The sequence below is a fragment of the Lates calcarifer genome, linkage group LG11 (genome assembly GCF_001640805.2).
Source record: "Lates calcarifer isolate ASB-BC8 linkage group LG11, TLL_Latcal_v3, whole genome shotgun sequence".
In the NCBI taxonomy this organism is placed as follows: Eukaryota; Metazoa; Chordata; class Actinopteri; family Centropomidae; genus Lates; species Lates calcarifer.
In genome coordinates this window covers 22,279,505-22,301,805 of record NC_066843.1, presented here as the reverse complement: position 1 = coordinate 22,301,805, position 22,301 = coordinate 22,279,505, and the positions used below count along the sequence as shown (strand labels likewise).

At 39.5% G+C, this 22,301-nt stretch overlaps 1 protein-coding gene across 1 annotated transcript; it reads right to left on the bottom strand.

The window, feature by feature from the left end:
- Positions 1 to 1,775: 1,775 nt before the first annotated feature.
- Positions 1,776 to 21,733, bottom strand: LOC108898517 (casein kinase I-like). Its single transcript, XM_018698411.2, is given in 12 exon segments — positions 1,776 to 4,951; positions 6,946 to 7,058; positions 7,576 to 7,652; positions 7,654 to 7,745; positions 8,263 to 8,370; positions 8,372 to 8,412; positions 8,611 to 8,781; positions 8,899 to 9,127; positions 9,832 to 9,846; positions 9,848 to 9,981; positions 14,342 to 14,452; positions 21,229 to 21,733. Coding segments are annotated over 12 exon segments (1,218 nt in total). The 5' UTR covers positions 21,305 to 21,733; the 3' UTR covers positions 1,776 to 4,900.
- Between the last annotated feature and the right edge of the window lie 568 nt (positions 21,734 to 22,301).

The following is a 22,301-nucleotide window of genomic DNA, read 5'->3' as shown; positions in this document are numbered from 1 at the left end:
CAAGATTTAATTGCAACACACTTAAACAAGCTAAGTTAGATGCCATTTCTATACAATCCTGAGTAAATTCTACTAATCTATAGAAACTGGTGAATGTATGAATAATTTGAAGTCATATGACCTTAAATTTCTACGTTTTTGTCACGCCATACCTCTTTTTCAAATCCACAGAGTTATGAGAGGCCCTCACAGTTGCAGAGTACTGGACCATCTGCTTTTAAAGTTGTTGTTTTTTTTTCACTGTTCATATTATAGCTTACACATACTCATTCATACACATGTACAACCAGATAGTTAATAAAAATAAAAGAAAGAAAGAAGAAGAAAACATCAAACAAACTACTCCACTTTGTAAAGTGCAAAGAAAAATACTGTGAGATTTTGATGTGTGACGATTTGTTGTGGTGTGATGCATGATGGGAAGTGAACGATCACGACCACAACTACGTTCATGGTTCAACGCATGGATCAAGTCCTCACGGACTCTCTGGGGAAATAAACAAACATTACAAGTGAATTAAATCAACTTGGACTTAAGCGCATTGAACATAAAGATATTAACTATAATAACTATGCAAAACAATTGACCTTGTAAACTATTTTAAGTTAAATTAACTTGGAATTTAGTGCGATTTAAGTTAAGTGCAATAATTGTGCAAAGCAGCTGACCTTGCAAAAAAAGTCTAGCTGAATCAACTTAGCATTTAGTGTATTGAACTAATGATAAAAATTCCAGTACCCTCCAGCTTTTAAGTTAGATGTACTTAAGTTTTCATCTTACATTGCTTACATTTTTTAAGGCAACTGGTTTCCTCAAAATTTTAAAGTACATTCAACTTATCCGGGCTTAGAGTGTACAGGGCATAATACTGAGGGGCTTGTTAAAAGATGGGAGGTAGACCTTCACAGTGTTTATGATGATGATGTATTCAGGCCTCACAGTAATACAGTTATAGAGGAATAAATTTAAAGAAGTACAGTATAGAATATTTCATAGGCAACATGGGACACCACATGTAGTGAATAAAATAGGATCTGCTACATCATTAATAGGTCTTTCCAGGGCAGTTTTTATTTGGGCTGCCTCCTAAAAATCTAATTATGAATGCAAGAAATTCTAAGCTGTTGAATGAGCTTCTGTTTCTGGACAGAAAATGTATATTATTTAACTGGATTCATGAAAAATCTCAGTGGCATAAAGAAATGTGGGAGATTTTGGAGAGTGCCAGGTAAAGGGGAAATGACAATACCTTTATGGATATATAGTGGCCCCTGATTGAACTGATGGAGGGAATGTTATTCAAAGAGGAAAAGGTACTGTGGACAAAGAGGCTGTAGGACAATTAGCCTGAATACAAGAATAACTGAGTGATAAGATAAACATGTTGTGATAACGTAAAGAAATGATGCTTAAGATGTTTAAGATGTACAGGTATATATTGATTTTTTTCCATTTATATTTCTTTTTCTTTTCATATTTATCATTTTGATCTGCTCCCTATTGTTCAGGGATGTTTGTATTTTTGTACCTTTGTTAAGTGAAGCCTAAAATAAAAATGTGATTTAAAAAATGCCTTTCCAGTGCAATATGATGAAGTGATAAAAAATTCCTGGATCTGCCAGTTTGACTGGATGTGTGCTAACATGTAACAGATTTTTCCCTGTCTCATGTCCCATCCCCCTACCAAGACTGGTACAGATCGGTTCAGTACTTCAGGTAACCCTGCTGACAAATAAACAGGTGAAAGCATAACCTCCTTGGCAGAGGTAACAAATACAAGTACTTATTAATTTATTTACACAATTTTAAAATACACAAATACAGTGGTATTACAAGTGAGGAGCAAAAGTCATAAGGTGGAAAGACAAAGATTTCCCATGAATCCACAGTGAAGAAATGCATTGTGGGATATGAGCAACCATCTCCACTGCACAGTTAAAAGCAAATTGCACAAGTGGTGACAAAACGAAGAAATAACAGTGTAAAGCAGACAGAACAGACTGAAAAAGTAAACTACCATGTAAAGTGTACTTGCATTTATCATAGCCATCATCAGTGAGACAAATAAGTGAGTTAAATTTTTTTTTGGTTGGTTTTTCAAGCCCACAGGTGAAGTATATTTTAAAAAGCTGCCTTAGCAGAACTCTAATGGAGTGAAGCATTCCCTGTCCCTTCACACACTGTCATCATCATCCAAAACAGTTGCTCATATGGATGTGGTAGACAGAGCAGGCATAACCTATACACAACAACAGAACACACATGTACAATTTAGCACTACAACCCCCTTCCCCTTCAACTACAGAACATGGCCTACAATATTTTGGAACCAGTCTACCAGATCAACGAACTCTCTACTTCAAAATATGCAGCATTCATTAATCACATTGGTCAGCTGTTCAAATGATGTCTCCTCTTGAAAGAAAGACGATTAGCCAAGAAGAGCCAATTGAGGCTTGTTGAGGCCTGGTATTGTTGGGACTCAGTTGTGACCTCCTTTCTTTAGACAACACTCAGTTCACAGCTCTCCAAAACCTCCTCGCTTCCTTTTAAGATGACGTTAAAGCATAAAAGTCCATTTTCTACCTGGACTCTTGTATCGCTCATCTGACCTTCATATGTGGATGGCCTGAGTTGGTCTGAAAAATCACTGACTGAGGCATCCTTTAATTAAAATCAGTTACTTTAAGCCTGATGATTTCAGTCCTTTATATGTACCTTGTTGTGCTTTATCTATTCCAGCTGTTAAAATTCAACATGAAAACATTTTTTGTTTTTAGAAAAAGATAGTAGCAGTTACAGCTAATGTAAAATTTTCACTTTTAAATCGGATTTTAAACAAAACAAAACAAAACAAAAAAAAACATGAAAAGAAAGCTGGCATACAGGCTAGTTTTCTTACTGTGCCCAACAGAGCTCCCAAATAATGTGCCAGCTCACTGCTAATGCTTGAAGTTCAACTTGGGAAAATGTGTGGGCAAAGTACCAAATTCTGGGGTGCATCTTTTAAATACTCTAGCATTACCTTTTTTTAATGTTGCAGGACTTTCAAAAACAAATGAAAAGAAGAATGTCAGAACAGAGGCAACTAAGGCTAAGATACAAGTCCCCTAATGAGTCAAGCTCCAGACACACTTAATCCTACATATACCATATGGCCTCAATTATACTTCCTTAAGGACACACATATGGACAGCTACAGAGAACATGGATGTGTAGTTCTTATTATACTACATCTGTGTAGGTTCTCAGTCATCCAGGTTGTGGTAGTATCTTACTATATTACTTTCTAGTCCACCTGGAGTAGGGCATGCACAATAGGTGGGCCTTAAAACACAGTGGCCTTACAGAGCAGCACAGATAAATCTGTGGACACAACAAATTGGAGGGCACACAGATGTCTGCAAAGCGCCTTGTGTATACAACCTGATGACGAAATTTATGTCATATGGACCCTCGTGAACCCTCGCAGACCCGTTTATAAGCAGAAAGTATAACAGCAGCTTAATGCAACTCCATACAATTTTTTTGTGAAAGCTTTTCCAGAGCATCAGAAGACATTAGAAATTGTTTTACAGGCTGAGTAGTAATCCTGGAGGTGAGCGCCTTTCACCTGAACTATCTTGTACTTTAGTTGTGCAATGTGCAACCATGTGGTAAAATACTGTGTCATGGCACATATTACAGATCAGGATAAGGCTGAATGTAATGAATCAGGACACTGTCTGATTCTGACCAAACTCATGATAGAGCAGTTTGCTGTGTTATAATATAATGCATTTCACCAAAATAATCATGCAAACTGACAATTAAAAATGTTACGCTCTGTCCTACTGTTGTAAAGCTGTAAATTCCAGTGTGTATCATTAGATTGGAAGAGACTTTTTTTTTTTTTTTTTAAACACACGCACACACACCCTTTGTTTAAACATGTAGAACCCCTAGACATGATCACACAAACTCACAAAAACTACATCACTATGCACAAAAACAACATCTCATCCATTCATCGTGGAAAGACTGACACCCCAACTATTTCACTGTTCCACTCACAGCTTTCCCAAACAGTACTCTGCAGTCCCAACCTGAATACAGAAAGAAAATATGCTGCATGTTTTAGATTTACCACACTCTCCTGGTTCCAACACACCTGAGGGGGGACAAAAGCAATCACACTATGGGATCAGCTTAAAAAATAAAACATCAATGAGATCATTTGTCCCATTTTAAAAACAGTGGGAGTTATCCTACCTTTAAATGTTAAACTAAAACACCTATAAAAGAAAAATGGTTGACTTTAAGTATTTAAACAGTCTTTCAGGACACAAAATAGAGCTTAGGCACTGTCCTTTAACACTGCCATGATGGATCATGCGTCTTCTTGATTTTAGAATTTAAAAAAGTCCCACACACTATTTTCAATAACTAAGAGACTTGCCATTCTTTATTTTCAAACCCTTGTAAAGTCTGACCAGTGGAGCTGGTGTAAGAGGAAGTTTAATGCTAAAGAATAAAAATAAGTAAAACCAAAGATTAAAAAAAAAAAACAAACAAAAAAAAAAAACATGATGCCAGAGAAAAGTGAATCCATGGCTTCATCAACAGTGAGGAGGAAGAGGGGGAGTGTTTCCACATCTTCCAAGGGAGAAGAAGAAGGGAGGCTGTGGCTGCTACTTTGCCGAGGTGGTTAAGGCAACCAAACTGTACTCCACCCACCCATCTCTCTCACACACACACAAACACACTCCTGGCTGTGCAACTCTTCAACTGTCAAGTGAACAAGAGTGCAGCCAGACTTTTGTACATTGGTTGGCAGCCCTCTGCATCACTCAAGAGTCCAGTGTATGTGTGTGTGCTGCATGTTGAGGCCTCCATGGTGCATGGGTGGATGGGAGGAGTTCATCGTGGAGCCGCAGACTGTAGGCCGCTGGGTGTGACCCGGGACAGAGCCTGCAGAGGACAGATGAAAAATTCTATTTTTATGACGATATTATTAACAATCAGGACAAACTTACAGGAAGGGGTGCATGGCCTAATCCTTTAGGAGAGCTCAATATGCTTATTAGCTTTCTTAGCAAAGGTTAGATGAGAAGATTGATACCACTCTCATGTCTGTTAAATATGAAGCTACAACCAGCAGCCATTTAGTTTAACTCAGCACAAAGACTGGAGATGGGTGGAGAAAGCAGTAATAAATTATATGCACAGTCACATCATTACAGTATCAACTGATTTTGATCCCAGTCTATGGTGTTTATTGCACTGGAGGCTGTAATGCCATGTAACCACAGGGGCAAGGCATTGTGTCAGGGTTTCAATATGTGTTTATGTTTTTTTCAATACATAAAGGGTTTGTGAAGTTGCTCTGCCTGAGTGGTATAAAACAGATACCATTGTAACCAGAACCAATTCTCCAACAGGAAATCTTCACACCCATTCTCTCCCTGTGTTTCCTGTCTCACTATTCAGCCAAACCATTAAATTATGCAAAAATGCAATACATTTATTGCAAAAAAGAAAAAGGGAATAACACCAACCACACATACACAAAATGACAGATCAACAATATTTTCATTATTTCCCATTATCTTTTTTAATCATTAATGAAAGAGAAAAAACAAAACACAAAAACACAAAAAACAAAAAAACTAAACAAATTTTTTTATGGTCCACTGATGCTGTGGTCCAATGGGATTTGTCCTGGTAGTCCTGATGGTCAATCCAACTATGCCTCCAAGACTTGAAAGACACGAAGACGGATGTGTAGGTTGCTCTGTTTCTGCTTGGCAGGTGAGTTAACATGTATTCATTTTGCAGTTCCACAGAGCCCGTAGGTCAGAGCTGTTCTGATGCGTTTGCTAATGCTGGGGTAAGATAATACCAACTAAATTACTTGCACACGGACATTCTGCTTATTTTCTAGTTCGCTAAGATATGTTGTTGGTGTGATGTCAGCTATAGTAGCAGGAGAGTTGTAGTCATTGCTGTCTGGAGCTGGTGTGCTAGCAATGGGAAACCACCTCATCCTCTCTGCATGCTGTCATGTTATTGGTCTGTTTTATAGTTGAGAGGACCTATTGAATTTTTTTTTGTTTGTTTGGCACAGTGAGTTATTTTGATGGATACATAAATCAAAATGCTATCTAGCTAACATTATCTTCCTTGTTAGCTACAAACTTCTCTGTTGTCACTGTAGTTTTGTAAAATCAATCTAAATAATTAACTCACTGGTTCTCACTCGATTGTTTTGGATGTTGTATTTGTGTACATATCACTTGTTGGATAACATTCTGTCTTGTGATGTTTATTTTGCTTCAACAATAATAAAGAGTATTCACTTCCATGCTATGTAAGATTCTGGATTCCACCAGATTTCTTTTTTAGTAAGCTAGCTTAGTTGTCAGTGTTGTTGGCAATGCTCGCCCATGAATAGCAGAGCTTCTGAAGGAGCACAGAAATGAGGGGTGCATTTGTTTTGCTATTGAGTTCAAATATCAGTCTTTGAGTAGAATCATTTACTCCTCCTCAAACAACAGAAACTATGTCCAAAAAAGAAGTCTAATGTTACAAAACTCTGGTTGCTTCTGGTCAGTGATTCATTTTGTATTGTCAAATGAAAAAATAGGGAACAAACATTTGGTACAAATGAAAAGGGAAGTGCTTTATCTTCATACACTGTCTGTTTGTACGTGTTGATACACACTGTATGTACTCTTGCAATATACGGCTCCTTTTCTGAAGATGCGTCAATTGTTATGCAATTGGGCAGAGATCATTAATTTACATAATGTAGTGTTGTTCAAAGCAAATTCCCCCTTTCGTTCTTTTTAACTCCCACCAAGTGAGTCCTGCTGAGAACTATGTAGCTTGATAAGTATGACCTAGTTACAGATTTCATACATTTTTTGTCTGCATGTGTGTATATTTGTGTGTGTGTGTGTTACCTGTGAGGTGGACATGCGGGATGTGTCCTGGCGCCCCGTCAGGTCTGAGGACGAAATGTTGACAGGTGCTCCACGATGAAGACGCATGCTCACTTTCCTCTCTTTCTCCATGCCTGAAAGACAAATGAAGATATAAAAGGTCACATTATTACTATCTGTGGATGGAGAAGCCTAGAGTGTAGTGGTTTAGTAACTTTGCCTTTATGTCTAAAATAAATCAGCCATAACAGCCATGCTTGAAAAATATAGGCAGCTGAAAATGAACTTATGGGGAGGGGACAACTTTGTTAGGTCAGGTTATTTGCAGTTTTCAGGTGATTTGCCAAGCTTGTAGTTTTCTTTGCTTTTAATATATCTGGCGCTCAGCTTTTTGGGAATCAAAAATTTCTTATTTCATGGGCTACTTGGGATTTATGTGCTCGTGCATATGTAATATTAATAGTAACTAAAAAATATATACGAAAAACAAAATACAAAGCATTGAATACTGATTTGGATGTCAGTTACCATGGCAATGGCTAACACTTTGAAGTATTCGTGTCAGCCCTGATGCAAACAACTGAAAAAGCTTTCAGTTAGTTGATGTCTGCTTTCCCTAACCCTGTTAAAAGTGTGTGTGCATTTGTTAACCTGTGTGTGAGGTGGGGTTTAGTGGGGAGGGGGCTGCGATGTCCTGAGCTGCCCGGGCTCTTCCTGAGGCCTGCTGCCATACCCCTGGCTCCTGGGTTCCTACTGTGCCTCAGCCTTTCCTCCCGTTCCCGACGCTCCCTCTCTGCGTCCTCCACAGCCCTGTTGGCACCCTGACATGCACACAGACAGCCACAGAAAGACAGACAGACACACACACACACACACACACACAGCGTTTAAAGTCGTTGCTTAATATCTGCAAGTGAAAAAAATGTTACCTGAATGCTGAATAGCCTCTTAACTTTAGCCTCTTAATAAGAGGCTTGGTGGTGTGTCACCTCAGGGGAGGTAATATAGTATGTGCAATACATCATGTCTGCCATGCCACACTGCACACAGGCTGCATCAACTCTACATATATATATTAAAGTGAGCAGTGCTGTATGTGTTGACTAAATTGTATGAAAGCTCAGACAAAGCTGTTAAGTGGACCTTTGAGCTGAGGTTATTCTGTCTCACAAGTTCACAGCTGTCTTGATGTCAGCAGAAATGCTATGAATGGAGTTTTGAGTCTGTATTACAAAAGGCAATCTGAAAAGACCCAGTCAACTGTAATCAATCTAGAAGTGAAAACCATGCAGTGAATGCCAGCGTGAAATGAGTCCCCCTCAATGCGATGCAACTTACAAATTTGAGCATATTCCAGTCGAAGACATAGTCATAGGAGAACCCCTGTCTGTGGAAGAGGTTCCTGAAGAGCTGGCGGAGATACGAGTAGTCTGGTTTGTCGTCGAATCCGCAGAGAGCGGCAGAAATTCAAGTAGGTGGCAAATTCCGCTGTGGGGATGAAGAGGATAAGAACGTTCAGACTGATTCCTCTGACACTAAAGCAGTGATAAGGACTGAAGCACTCACAAACTCTCTGAGAAGAGGAATTAACACAAGAGTAGTGAAGGATTTGTTTAACGTTAATACAAAAAATCTTCAACGCGGTACAGAACTCATGGAAGATTGGGGGGGGGCAGGCAAACATACATGGGTATCCTTTGCAGAGGATCTCAATGGGTGTGGACATTTTCTTCTCACTGATGCGTTCATACTTCTGCCTCTTGGTGGCTGCTTTGAGACCTTGCCAGGGCAGAGAACCCAGGTTGAAGTACATAAGGACGTATCCCAATGACTCCAAGTCATCCCGTCTGGACTGTTCTATGGTCAGAGAGAGAAAGAGAACATAAAAGTCAGATCATGATTTCATGGTCTGAATAATCTATCCATTCATGGCAGTCAGTATCTTATTTTTATCTCTATAAGGACAGGTCTTACCAATGCCCAGATGTGTGTTTATGGAGGCATAGCGGGCAGTGCCAGTCAGGTTCTTGTTCTCGCGGTAGGGGATGTGCTGGTGTGTGCGGGCATCGCGGTATTTCTTGGCCAGGCCGAAGTCGATGATGTAGACCAGGTTGCCTTTCTTACCCAGCCCCATCAGAAAGTTATCTGGCTTTACGTCTCTGTGGATGAAGTTCTTGGAGTGGATGTATTCAATACGGCTGATCTAGAGGGAAGAGCAGGAGAGCAGGAGTGAAGCTGATGTCAGCGTCAACAGTTGCAGACAGCACCGTGTGAGGATGCATAGAACTAGCGAGCTTAAAACTGAGCTCTGGTAGGGGCTGAGTAAAATCAGAACTGGATAAAATAAATTTAAATTCAAAACAAACTTAGGGATTTTGGATTATGTTGGATAATCAGTGCTGTGTTGTTGACTGCTCAGAATTAGATGAGAAACTGTAACTTTTACTGCCCTGGCTCCAAGGTAATGGAACAGTCTCCCTCAACAGGACAAATCAGCAAACTCTGAGTGTTCCATATCTCACCTCATACCCTCAACTGCTTTGTTATGTTTGGGGAGAACCAGGACAAAGGCCAGTTCAGCATCCTGCAGTGGTAACACTGATCGAACTTGCCTTAACCAGCGTCCCTGTTTCCAGCTGGCAGTAGCTTCATATTTTTTCTTACAGTCACAAAAGTGGTGTCAATCTTCTCATATAACTCTTGACAAGAAAGGGAATAACTAGATTTTCATAAACTATTCCTTATATGCCACAAAAACCATGAACCACGTAGCATGAAAATGACATGAAAACAATGAAAATGTAAAGGTTGACAGTGGTAGTCATGTTGATAGCCTTCACATTAATTAAGACATTAGGCAAAACCATTTTGCCATCTTTTCTCCTCCCTTCCCCTCCTCGCTCTCACCATCTGGTCAGCCAGCTAGCAGGACTGTCTTGAGGCTGAACTTCCGAGAGCAGAAGTTGAACAGATCCTCCAGACTGGGTCCCAGCAGCTCCATCACCATCACGTTGTAGTCGCCCTCAGCCCCGCACCACTTTATTGTTGGAATACCCACTGGAGGATTGAAGGCAGAAAATAGAAGAAAACAGGGGAAAGGGTTACAACTGGGTACTTACTTATTCCACTGTGTATTTCTTCATTTTGGTAAACTGTTCTTCCTGTGTGTCTGCTGAACCAATATGGAACTGGAAACGACGTCTCCACTCAAATGGCTAAGGAAAGCAGTTAGTATAGTCAAAAGCTTGGGTTGAGTTTTGCACGCAGACCACTCTCATGTGCATCCTGAATGACAGGCACACTGAGAGGGCTGGTAAAGACACTGACAGGCCAGGTAAAATATTTTGACTGTCCACTGGCCTACCAATTTGTCATGGTTGTCCCTACAGCCAGTCTGACTATGGTCATATTCTTGGTAAAAATTAGGACTTCATATAGCCTTGTACAAATAAGCTACAAATAACTTTGAGCAATGTCTAAGTGTGAATCAGGGCTGACCACAGAGACTCCTCTGGGAGTCTGGGGAAAAAAGGACTACAATTATGTTTACCCACAATACTCTCAGGCCTCCCAAAGATAATGTGTCATTGTTGCAACACATTAGTCATCATACATTTACACACAAGAGTTGCAATGATTGGTCTATTAATCAAACATAACAGGATACTATTTTGTTAACAATTTTGAAGTAAAAATGCCAATAATATGCTGGTTGCAGCTTCTCCAACATAAGAATTAGCAGATTTTTTTTTCCTTTGGTTTCCTGGGAGGGTGTGGGGTTATGTTGGCAGGACAGGCTCCAAGACAACAGTAGGGGAAACACTGAGCTCCAACACAAAACTACTGCTAAATAAAGTCTTTCTGTATAATGCAATACAGCTCAACAGCACCACACACTATATCCTTCATAATGATCACACAGCTGAATCAACAACTCTCAATTTTAACAACTAAACATTATAACCTTCTTGCAGGACTGTTGTATTAGACTGCTTTACTTTTAGCTACATGAACCTGATAAACTGCCAACTGGAGTGTATATGTAATTATCAGTTGTATGCACAGGCTGCCAAGCGCATGAATGGAATTTAATGATTTCTTTTCTCACCCTGGAACAGCATTAAAATACCAATCCGTTATGTCTGCATATGAAGTGCAATCAGAAAGTTCACAAACTGTTGCTGTTGTGAACAAATGGAGCATGGCACAGTAATGCACATGCAGCAGTTGCAAGCAGTAAACATTCTGTTAGTTTTCTGCATTACGTGCAGTAATCAACATCGCGAATGGTTCCATAAGTTTCGACCCCATATTTGACTGAAAACTGACCTCTAGTTAACCTTGTTGAGGAGAGCAGTCAGAGAAGATTGATCAGAGTGGTTTGAGCTGACAAAGGCTACAGTAACTCAGATAACCATTCTTTATAACAGTGGTGAGATAAAAAGCATATCAGAATGCGCAACACATCGAACCTTGAGGCAGATGGGCTACAATAACAGAAGACCACTTCAGGTTCTACCCCCATCAGCCAAGAACACAAATCTGAGGCTGCAGTGGGCACAGGCTTACAAAACCTGGACAGTTTAAAAGTGGAAAAGTGTAGCTTAATATGGTTCTAAATTTCTGCTGAGGCATGCAGAAGATAAGGTCAGAATTTGGCATCAATGGCATATATTACATGCATGGACCAAACCTGCCTTGAGTCAATGATCCTGACTAGTGGTGGTGGTGTGATAGTGTGGGGAATGCTTTCTTGGCACACTCTGGAGATATCCTCATTTGAATGCCATGGCCTTTTGGAGTACTACTGTGTGCATTCCTTTGTGACCACACTTTACCCATCTTCTGATGGCTATTTCCAGCATAATAAACAAACATGTTACAAAGCAAAAGCCGTCTCATGAACACGACAGTGCATTCAGTGTACTTCAGTGGCTTCTCCAGTCGCCAGATCTGAATCCACATGAGACATATTTAAGATTTACGTATATTTATTTCCATTCTGCTCGCAGAATTTTTTGCACATAAATTTGCACTACACTGGAACTGTAAAAACTGAGACCTATGCAAACTAAATTTTGTTCTGTATACACTTGCTGCATACTGAATGACAATAAAAGTCTAAGACAGAAGAGGACACTGGCACCATCAATGTGGAGTTGGCAAATCAACAGAAATGATGTGATGCAATTATGTCAACAAGGACTAGAAGAGCAAAAGAGGAGGAGGAAGATATCATTATTGCTTCTATGTTCCTAATCAGATATTACACTATACTACTATCATAGACCAGAAAAATGTCTGACAGTCTAGTGTAATGCTACTGTAGAGAATAAAAATGGCAAAAATTCAGTGGCTTGATCATGCATATACTGCTCCCACACACAGGAGGGGTGTTAAGAGAGAGGCCAGCTGGTTTAGTTGTGTCTGGTAATTAGCTGACGTTGCCAGGGCAAAGAGGCCATATGGCATTTCCTTCTACAGGCAGGCAGCAATAAAATGCTGCTGCTCAGCACTGATAGACTGCATTAGCTATTTATATTCATACAAACACAAATACATCCAACAGTCTGGGTCAGTCACCATGCCCCTGTAAATCCTAGCATGCTGGAACAAAAATACAGATGCATGTGTGTGCACAATAGTTCTTACAGAGACAAACCACCTCTTCTACAGTACATGCTCACTGAAAGAGGCTGTTTACTATGAAGACAGAGAAAAACAAATAAGGCCAGAGTGAAATCGTCAGCCAGCAGAAACAGTCTGAAACATGACACTGTGGCTCCAGCAACATCTACAACACTTTTTCTAAATAGAGGACAGACACTGAACCAAGATTCCTGCTGTGCATGCTGATGTATCCATAAATATAGCCAAAGATTTTGATATACTAAAAAAACTGAGGCTGATAAAGGCTGAAATTATGAACAATGCTGCTGCTGTTCAATCCAAATTTGAGCCAATGAAGGGGAACAATGTTGAGGAGAGGCTCTTAATGTGGTTTGAAGAGGGACAGATCTAAAAAAAAAAAAAAAAAACAAGTGGAAGACCTGAGAGGGAAACGTGAGGACACGGAAAGATGAATGGGAAAAGAAAATATTCTAGAACAACCAGGAATAAGTTCAGCTGTAGCAGTATACGCACTGCTGAGAAAAGCACTCTGAATGGAGGGAGATGTAAAAACTGGCAGGTGACATCACAGCCTTTCTGTAAGGACGCCAGATGACAACTTTACTGTCACTGCAAAGCTGCCAGGGATCAGGCACCATTCAGCTACCATGGACCTCATCACCATTGTCCTGAACTACACAGTCAGAATCAAGAGAGTGGCCCTCATGAATATCTGATAAACAGTCCAGGGACGACAAGTACTATGGTTGGACCTAACAAGGACATCTCTGAACTGTGAGGAAAGGATCAACATTGGTAAGTAACAGAGTCCTGTGGATAGTGCAAGAGCTGTAGCTCATCTCTTATCTAGGAAGTGTTTCAAATGCCACTTTCTCTTCTTTTCCTTTTCTATTTAACTCATTATCATAGTGACTAAATGTTTGTGAAGTGATAAGACTTGTGATTATGAGAATTTAGTGGGTGAGAATATGCATCTTGTGCGCATTTATGCATGTATTTACATAGACATGCTAAGGTTTTATATTTGGGCAGATGGCATAAGGAAAGTGCGCTGGAGCTGGAGAAAAGACAATCACCAGGAATCTGGATGTCTTAGGCATAGGTATTTATTACAAGCTGCATGCTAGTGGAGAAAAATGATCAACAGTACAATGACTTGTGAGCCAGAGTAGTGTAACACCAAAGTTCTGAGGGTTTAAGTGTATATAACCCCAGGTACCGTATGGTTGTGCCTTACCCAAATAAATCCAAATTATGTTCTAAATCTATAGGTGTGAAGACCTTAATAGTCATTCTAATCTTACATCATGGATGGATTATTATTACTATAGGATTATTACTGTCGCCCCTATTATTTGCTATCAGTATTAACTCAGTTTATGTGGCATCACCATTAATACAGAATAGAGAAGAACATAAGTTGTTGCTATACACTGATTATTATTATTATTCCTAACAGAACCTGCAACAATACCACATCTAAAAGAGTTTATTTCTTAGTATGGATATTATTCAAGATATTAAATTAAATTAATGAATTAAATTAGCAGCCAATTTCCAAAAGTGGTTAAAATTAGGAGTTGTTTGAAGTGGCATAAGGGCGGCTTATAACTTAGAAGTTATAAATTAATAGTGAAGATTTGGATTGCTGGTCAGTGCTAAATTCTTCTCTTTCTGGCTGTGTCAACACTACATGAATAAATGGGGTAGCAGAACAGTAAAGTGAGCTGGAGTTGAAGAACAGTTCAGGATATAAGCATATATGGTGTGTTAGGGTATACAGTACCTCCACCCTGCATCATCTTGTAGATTTTGCTCTCTATGTGGAGCTGTGGGTGTTTGGTCTTCACACATTCCAATTTGATGGCTACCTCCTCTCCAACTGAGATATCAGTACCTAGAGAGACACAGACAGACGTTAGTTCCAAGGTAACACATCACATATTACTGTATTATTTTGGCATACTTGGAATGTTTAACATTTACATTTTCTGTATATTCATTATGCATTATAATCATCAAATGTAACAGTATGTAATCTGCAGCATGACACATTGACAAGTCACAGGAGTATTAATATTATTAACAATTAACTAAATTTGGTTAAAAAAAAAAAAAAAAAGATAATAGACAGTTTGCCTTGTCAACAGTTTGTATAAATTTTTTTACAAATAGTTAGGTGATGATTAAAGTTGAGAAGTCCTGCTTGAGTACACAAGACAATATGGTGGTTAACACAGCAAAGCGGGCCAATATGGAAGAGAAATCAACAGTGTACTGCATGTACCCTACTCTTCTTTCATGTATCTACTTGCATGCAGTCCACATTCCTCACAGTCACCATTAACTCCATCTGACTCCAACAGACAAGAGGATTTGGGGAAGTGCTTGCCTAGACCACTCTTTGCTGCTCTGTGTGATCTGAAATATCTGTTTCAGCTGGTTTCTTCCTAAATATGGTTATGGGGTCCAGCTCCCACCACGTAAACAGAGCAACCAGACACCAAGTTACATAATCACATTTCACACACACACACACACACCACACACACACACACACACACACACACACACACACACACACACACACACACACACACACACACACACAGTCTCATATGAGGCTGTTCAATCATGTAGGCTAACAACAGCACCATTGATTTCCATGTATGACGGCAGGCTAAACTGCACTCACCAGAAAGGGCCACACAATTAAGAACATGACTCCAGCTAACTTCAGTGTGCCAAACATTATACTTTTTATACTTATTTAATACTTATGTAGTTATTTAAGCGATGGACGACGCCACCTGTAGCCAATGTCTGACAGTCGTCACAATGACAAATGCACAATTACTTCCGCTTTGATCACAGCAGGACTGCGCTGATGAACAGATCACATCTTTTTTCAATGGAAACACTGGTTCACTGCAGTGACTGGGACATTGTGATTATTATTGTGTTACCAACCTTTTTGCTGAAAGAAACTGAGGCTGCTTGGGCTGAATTTTGTAATACTTATTACTTTCCAACAGATGACCAAAAAGTCAAGTGTAGAGAGTGTAAACAGTAGGTTGTATGTCACAGCTCAAAAACCAACATGGCATATTATCATAAAACACTAAGGGGATTGGGTAGTATCCAATTTTTGATACCGTTGAACCCTCCCCAAATTTCCTGCAGTATGGTGCTAACTACTGCTATGCTGTTTCCCATCACAAGGTGGCTGTAGTGCACTTCCACTGTAATTATCCATCTAATGTTACATTAACATATTTAACAAGTTTTTAGTTCATTTTCTATTTGCAATCAATCAATTAATTAATTAGCAACATTAGTGAAAATGTCTGCAAAGGCTCTTCACATTCTGAGCAATACACTTCATTTTGTTGTCTGTTTTCTTGCACTGTAAGAATGTGATTTGTCTGGACAGATTTTTCTGGGGAATGCAGTCCCCCCCATTGAGGCTGTGTGTGTGTGTATGTGCGAGTGTGTTATAAGTAGGACAGTGTGTACATATGTGGTATGTTTTTATCCTGAGTAGCGCTGCCGGTGAGACATGTTCAGACACATCCCTCTACACTGGTTCATAACAGCAACAGAGGCAAACTGGTGAGTTGGAAATCTTAAATATGCAAATATTTAAAAACCTTTTTATCAATTAAACCATCCCACATAATCACCACTAAAACCTAAAATGATCAAGATGAACACAGACGCCTAGTTCTAATTAAAGTTATTCTGAAGTGTCACTCAGAAATTCACAGCACAGACACAGATAGCACAAGATGAATGATGTGATGTGAGGCAAGTAAGACCAACCACAGTATGCTAACATTCCCCTTCCCAAATACTACAGCAGCATACTTGGAGAGGTGTGAGCTAGCAGTGGCAACACATCTCACAGAGAAGGTCAAAGTTTGGAGTTGAACCTCACCTGTACGACCTATGGTTATAGGACAAGGACCACATCATATTCCTGAAATGTCACTAATGGTGTGCACATACTTAAAGAGGAGATAAAAACTTACTCAGTGAGCCCTTTGCTTGGTAAATGCAAGAAAAAGAAAACTCATACGAGACTTCTCATCTTCAAAATTTGTTTGACGTCAACATAACTATAAACACCATAACTCTTCACAGAATCAGACTACAAAGGTCCATGAACACAAAGACAGCAGCAAAATGCCTCATCAGTTGGAAAACTGAGTCACCACCTAGCATTAGTCTGTGCATGTCTTAAGTTTTGTTATTGTTACAGCTCTAAACAACCTCACTGTTAGCGTTACCTATGTAAGCAGACCCATCCCTTTTTGCATACACAGCTGGAACCATTTCAGTTTACCTAGTTACTGCCCTGACCGTAAGTATTTGGACAGATACACATTTTGTATGTTCAGGCGTTGTCCTTCAGCACAATCAATTTCAAATAAAATAGATATTACGCTGAAATACTGAGTGCAAGCTTAAATTTGAGCAGCATAATATCAAACCCTTGCAATTTGTGAAGCATGTCTTACACAGTTCTTTTAACAGTAAAGTAAACCTAAAGTAAATCTACTCATTGCACTGCAGCAAACACTAAGCCAGGTTGAATGTTTTTGCAGCTGACCCTTCATTCTTTTGACAGAGCCTTTTGTTTTACAGATTAAGTCAAAGTAAATATAATGTGTTAATTAGTGAGCTTTAAAAGTAGTGGTAGGTGGATTTGTTTGGGCAAAGCAAGGGAGGCTGTCTACCCCTATAGGGGTAGGACAATACAAAACATTTAATGAGATCACCATGATCATTTTTCACTGTTTTCTCATGTTTCATTGACAACAATCAATGAAGAAAGTGATCAGTAGATTATCTGATAATGAAAATACTTAGTCCTCTTGTCTAACTCTCAGGAAGACAATGAATTTAGAATATTTTCCTAAAAGTTGAATTATTGCTTTTAAGATAAGCATATATGAATCCTGCCTACATTAAAATGTTTAACATTAGCAACATTTTTATTTAACTCAGCAACTATCAAAACAAATTTAACCAGATTCTCAATGGTACTTGACAGTTTTTTTATACTTGGTGCTATTTGGTCAGTACCAAACAAGCAGTGAGGGTTGACACCCAGCCCAAATTAGGAGGTTGCATTTTTCACATAGAGCCAATGTCCATCAATGTCAAAAATACAAAATAAACACAGTGCCAAGGGAACTCTGGGGTGTATTTTTTACCTCCACTTGAGGGAATGAGGACAAAGACAAACACAACAACCAGATTTCTGTAGCTTGTTTCACCATCAACCAAATGTGCACATCACCCACCAAATAACACCAGATGAAGCAACAGGTGATTCAACAGGAGAATTTTGTGGAAATAAATCCTGACTCAGCCACTTGACTCACTGCTTATGCACTCTTGAGTGATATTTTGTCATGACACTCATGTCAAAACCTGAAAGATTACATACTATTCTACCAGTTCTGAATATCTGACAGTCCACATTTGAACTGAGACACAGCACAGAGAGTACAAGGATTGGTTCCAAGAGCTGACCTCATCTCCTCCTCCTGCCAATAAACACTCTCACACCAATACAAGCAGAATCCACTCAGACAGCCCCAACACGCCAAGCTGCTCACACATTGTCAGCATTATTGAAACACACTGAGTTCACACACTGCGTGGGAGGATTAATGTAGGACTAACTGTGATACAGAATTACATTTAATATCAGGTTGACATAGTCAAGTCATAAATCCACTGTTAAACTTTAACTTTCTCTGCACATTTTAGAAATCCATTAATTTTTGTTTTATGTCTTCCCTGAGTTTAATGTCTCAAATGTCAAAAATAAATTACCATGAGCACAGAATACTGCCGTCTGATTTCAAAAGGTTGAACCACATGCTGGGTCAGGCACTTTGATTTTAAAGTCACGCACTGTTCTGGCTTATTTAGAATGTTGCGTCACATTAGTCACCAGCCAGTCAGAAGGGAGAGGAGGGAGACATGAGTAAAGACAAAAACACAAAGCGATTATGTAAGCAGCTGGCAGCTCTCACTGTCAGCTTAAACACCAGGTCATGTGGAAGACAGACTGGATCCAACTAATGTATTAATTAACCTTCACTCTCCTGTGGTTGTCAGGAAAAGCACTCAGTCTGGCTAGTCTGCCATCTTACCCAGAGCAGTTTTTAAATGCTTTGTGATGGCACTAGATCTGTCACGATAATTACACTATCGACTTATCCTTACAATATATGAACATGACCATTAACATTTTGCTGATATGGCCCTTTGAGTTTACATACATGTGTGTTTACATAAGAATGTCACCAACATTTTAGCCAACATGAATAAAAGACAGGATTTTAACTACTATTAAAAGACTTGAGCGTAGCGCCTGAGCATTTTGTCACAACACATAAGCTGAATGAACAGAAAAAACAGCTGAGACACGTTTTGCTGGCCGTGCTGCTCCTGTCGTCTAGTCTGCTCTCTGTGTCGGAGTGTCACCATGGGCAGGGCTCAGATAACCAGCTATGGTTGAATTGTTTGTGAAGAATACGCAGCACTACATATGGTGTTTAAAAAGGCACTGTTCAAAGATCATGTATGGTGGAAGGAGCATCATAATTTGGCTGCTTGTGCTGGAAGCTCGTCAGAGTGGAAATGAATTCCTGAGTTTATCAAGGTGTCTTACAGGATAACATCAGGTTGGCAGTAGAAGCCGACTGATACAGCAGGATCTTAAACATCAAGGGAAATCCAGGACAGAGTGACTTCAAAGAAAGAGTTTTCAGGTGATTTGTGCCAGTTTCCTGACATATCTGGCACTCAACTTTTAGGATCGCTGAAGCTTTACCATTCGGGTCAGCTCTAGAATCAGATCACATTTTATGACCATTTAATGCAGAAAACCAGATAATTCAAAAGGGTTTACATACTTTTCCCTGCCACTGTACTACAGTATGACCAAATCAATAGTCATATATATGCAAACAAAGCCTACTGTATAATCATGTGTTTAGCTCTTTAACCTCAAAGCAGGTACTTTCAAAATTCTGGATGTATCTATCTGACTATTCCAAGAGGCCATTTGTCTCCATCAATTTTTGTATGTTATGAAAATCAATAGCTAAACTTGAACTGAGAAATTCATCACAATTGAATCTCAGAGTTTTGTACAGTGTTTTGCGGTGGCAGCAGTCCACCTCATTTTCTAACCATCGCAAAACTATAGCCTTTAGTAAAATATAACATTAACCATCAGAGAAAACTTTCTAATTCCTCTTTCACACAGCAAACGCAAGATATTTAACAAATTTATCTCTTGTTTACACTCACATCTACTAAACATTATACACCACCATTGTCCTGTAAAGTGGTTTAATTACAGATTGCTTTAGCTAGACCAGGGTGATGTTCTCTGCAAGCTAAGAGATATATGATCAGTTGTTCTCAACCCCTGTTATCAAGAGCCATGGACCTCCAATATGGCAATCACAGGATGCATTCAATGAAAGTAGTAGAACTCAATGTCAGGAAGATGTGTCAGATTTACCTCAAATGCTCAGAGCTCTGTAATGACGCACTTCTCATTATCATCAGCAACTGAACTGCTACTGAAAACTGCTAATTGCTGCCAGCACTAATGTAAGTCTCTAACAGCTTTACACTCAATGAGAGGAAACAAATCCAATCAATTATTACAAAGATCATCAAATCAATAAGTGACCACCCTAGGCACTTTGTAGATAAGAGGTAGTAATATATGAACACGTCTCATCTCACAGTAAACAACCAGCAGCACCAATTCAAATGTAATCCCAAGGATCCAAACTGAATACACTGGACATTCTCACACATTTAATCATTTGTTACTTTCAGAGAGAACTCAAGATAATTAGATTAATCCCAATAAACCTCATGAAACCTCCCAAAGAAATACTCCTCTTTGACACCCACCGATGTAGACAGACTCCTGATACCTCTTATGAGAAACAGAGAAGAAAACGGATCCGGTCTTCTGCCATAATGAGCACCCCTGCTGTGAAAGGCATCCAGGAGTACGTTGTGTGGCGTTATTTGAACCCAACCCAAAACCCTAACCCATCATCACTCTTTTTGCCTAGACCTGACTTTACGGGCGTGTTTTCACGGCAGGGGTGCTTATTACGGCATTACACCGACCAACTGTATTTGGGCATTAGTAGTTAAACGCTAGTTAACATTTCAAGCATTAAATAGTAAAGCCTGGGGCCTGGTCAGTTGCTTCCTGGTAAGTAAAGGCAGAGAGGAAACGCAAATATTAGCTAGCTATGTGTGATAAAAGGGTTAGCAACACAGCAGCCGTCAGTTTCCAATCATGTATTTACCGCGGTTCAGTTAGACATTGATTTCACATTATAACAGACAAACTGTTCTCCAAGTCGAACACGATGAACAAATAGATCACCTACTGTTATTACAACATAACAGACGTTTTGTTGCTGCTAGCTATAAAGCTACACAGATGCTAGCTTGGTAGCTTATGTTGCGAACACTGAACAGCTGATTGACTGTCAGCTCGTTTTGGAAACCCCGGAAAGGAAACTTGCTGGTAAGGTCTTACCGCGTCATGTTGTTGCTGTAAAAGCACACAAATAGAAACACTGTATCAGGTTTCTTTGACTTACAACTTACCCAGATAGATGTCTCCAAACGATCCACTTCCAATTTTCCTGCCCAGCCTGTATCGGTTTCCTACTCTCAACTCCATGATTAACAAGCTGTGATCGGCTAGCAAGCACGCTCGCTAGCTCCAAAATATAAGATAATGTTCAGATTTAAAGCCCAAGTCTGTTTAAAAGCAAAACACTCGAAACATGTAACACAGAGGATCTCTTCAAGCGATTAACTGTCTTCTGTATGTTGTCTCCGGATGAAGTCAGCTCTCACAATCTTTCGCCACTTGTTTTAAAATACTACTTAACACATACAGTGGCAATACGGTGCTTGTTAAAAAGGTCTAAGAGTGTACTTTATGCTCTCACTGTTTTGATACGAGTAAGCTTTAATTCTCCACGGATGGAGATGGATTTTGACGAGCTACCGCTTACGATTTCGTTCGGACCTTCTTCCTCTCGCTGTTGTCCCTGTTCACTGTAAGGATCCTGTTCAGTGACCCGATGCCTATGTCTGACATCACTTCCCTGCTGGGTGATGAGGGAGGACACTGCCAGAGAGCTTTTCTCTACAGAGCAACCAATAGATACTGTTATCGGTAACAGCCACATCTTCGCCGTTTTCCTCCTTTTCTTTTCTTTTCTTGATGGCGGTGCATTACAGATGCATTACCGCCACCTGCTACGCTGTAGTGTGAACTAGAGGAGTTTGCTATTGCTTTGAATAAAACTATTTATTACCTTGTCCCGGGATTACTGTACAGTTTATCAACAGTGCTGGAGCCTAGGGGTTCTTACATGTATAGATATATCATCACATTTCATTAAGAATAAATACGTAAACAAAAAATGAACAGAGGAAGTGTGGAGGACGAACAGCAACATTCTTGCTTAAATCAACACTTTTTCACACCTAACTCCCAAACCACAAATAAGAAGAATAAACCAAAAGACAGACAACTTTTCTAAAGGTACGAGTCACATTTCCTCGTGCTTCACATAGTAGCTTTATGTCATAATTTTGAATGACAGTAATTTTGGGTAGCAGTCTATGTTGGCTGGATTGCAATGTAACATTTTTTAGCTTTTAAT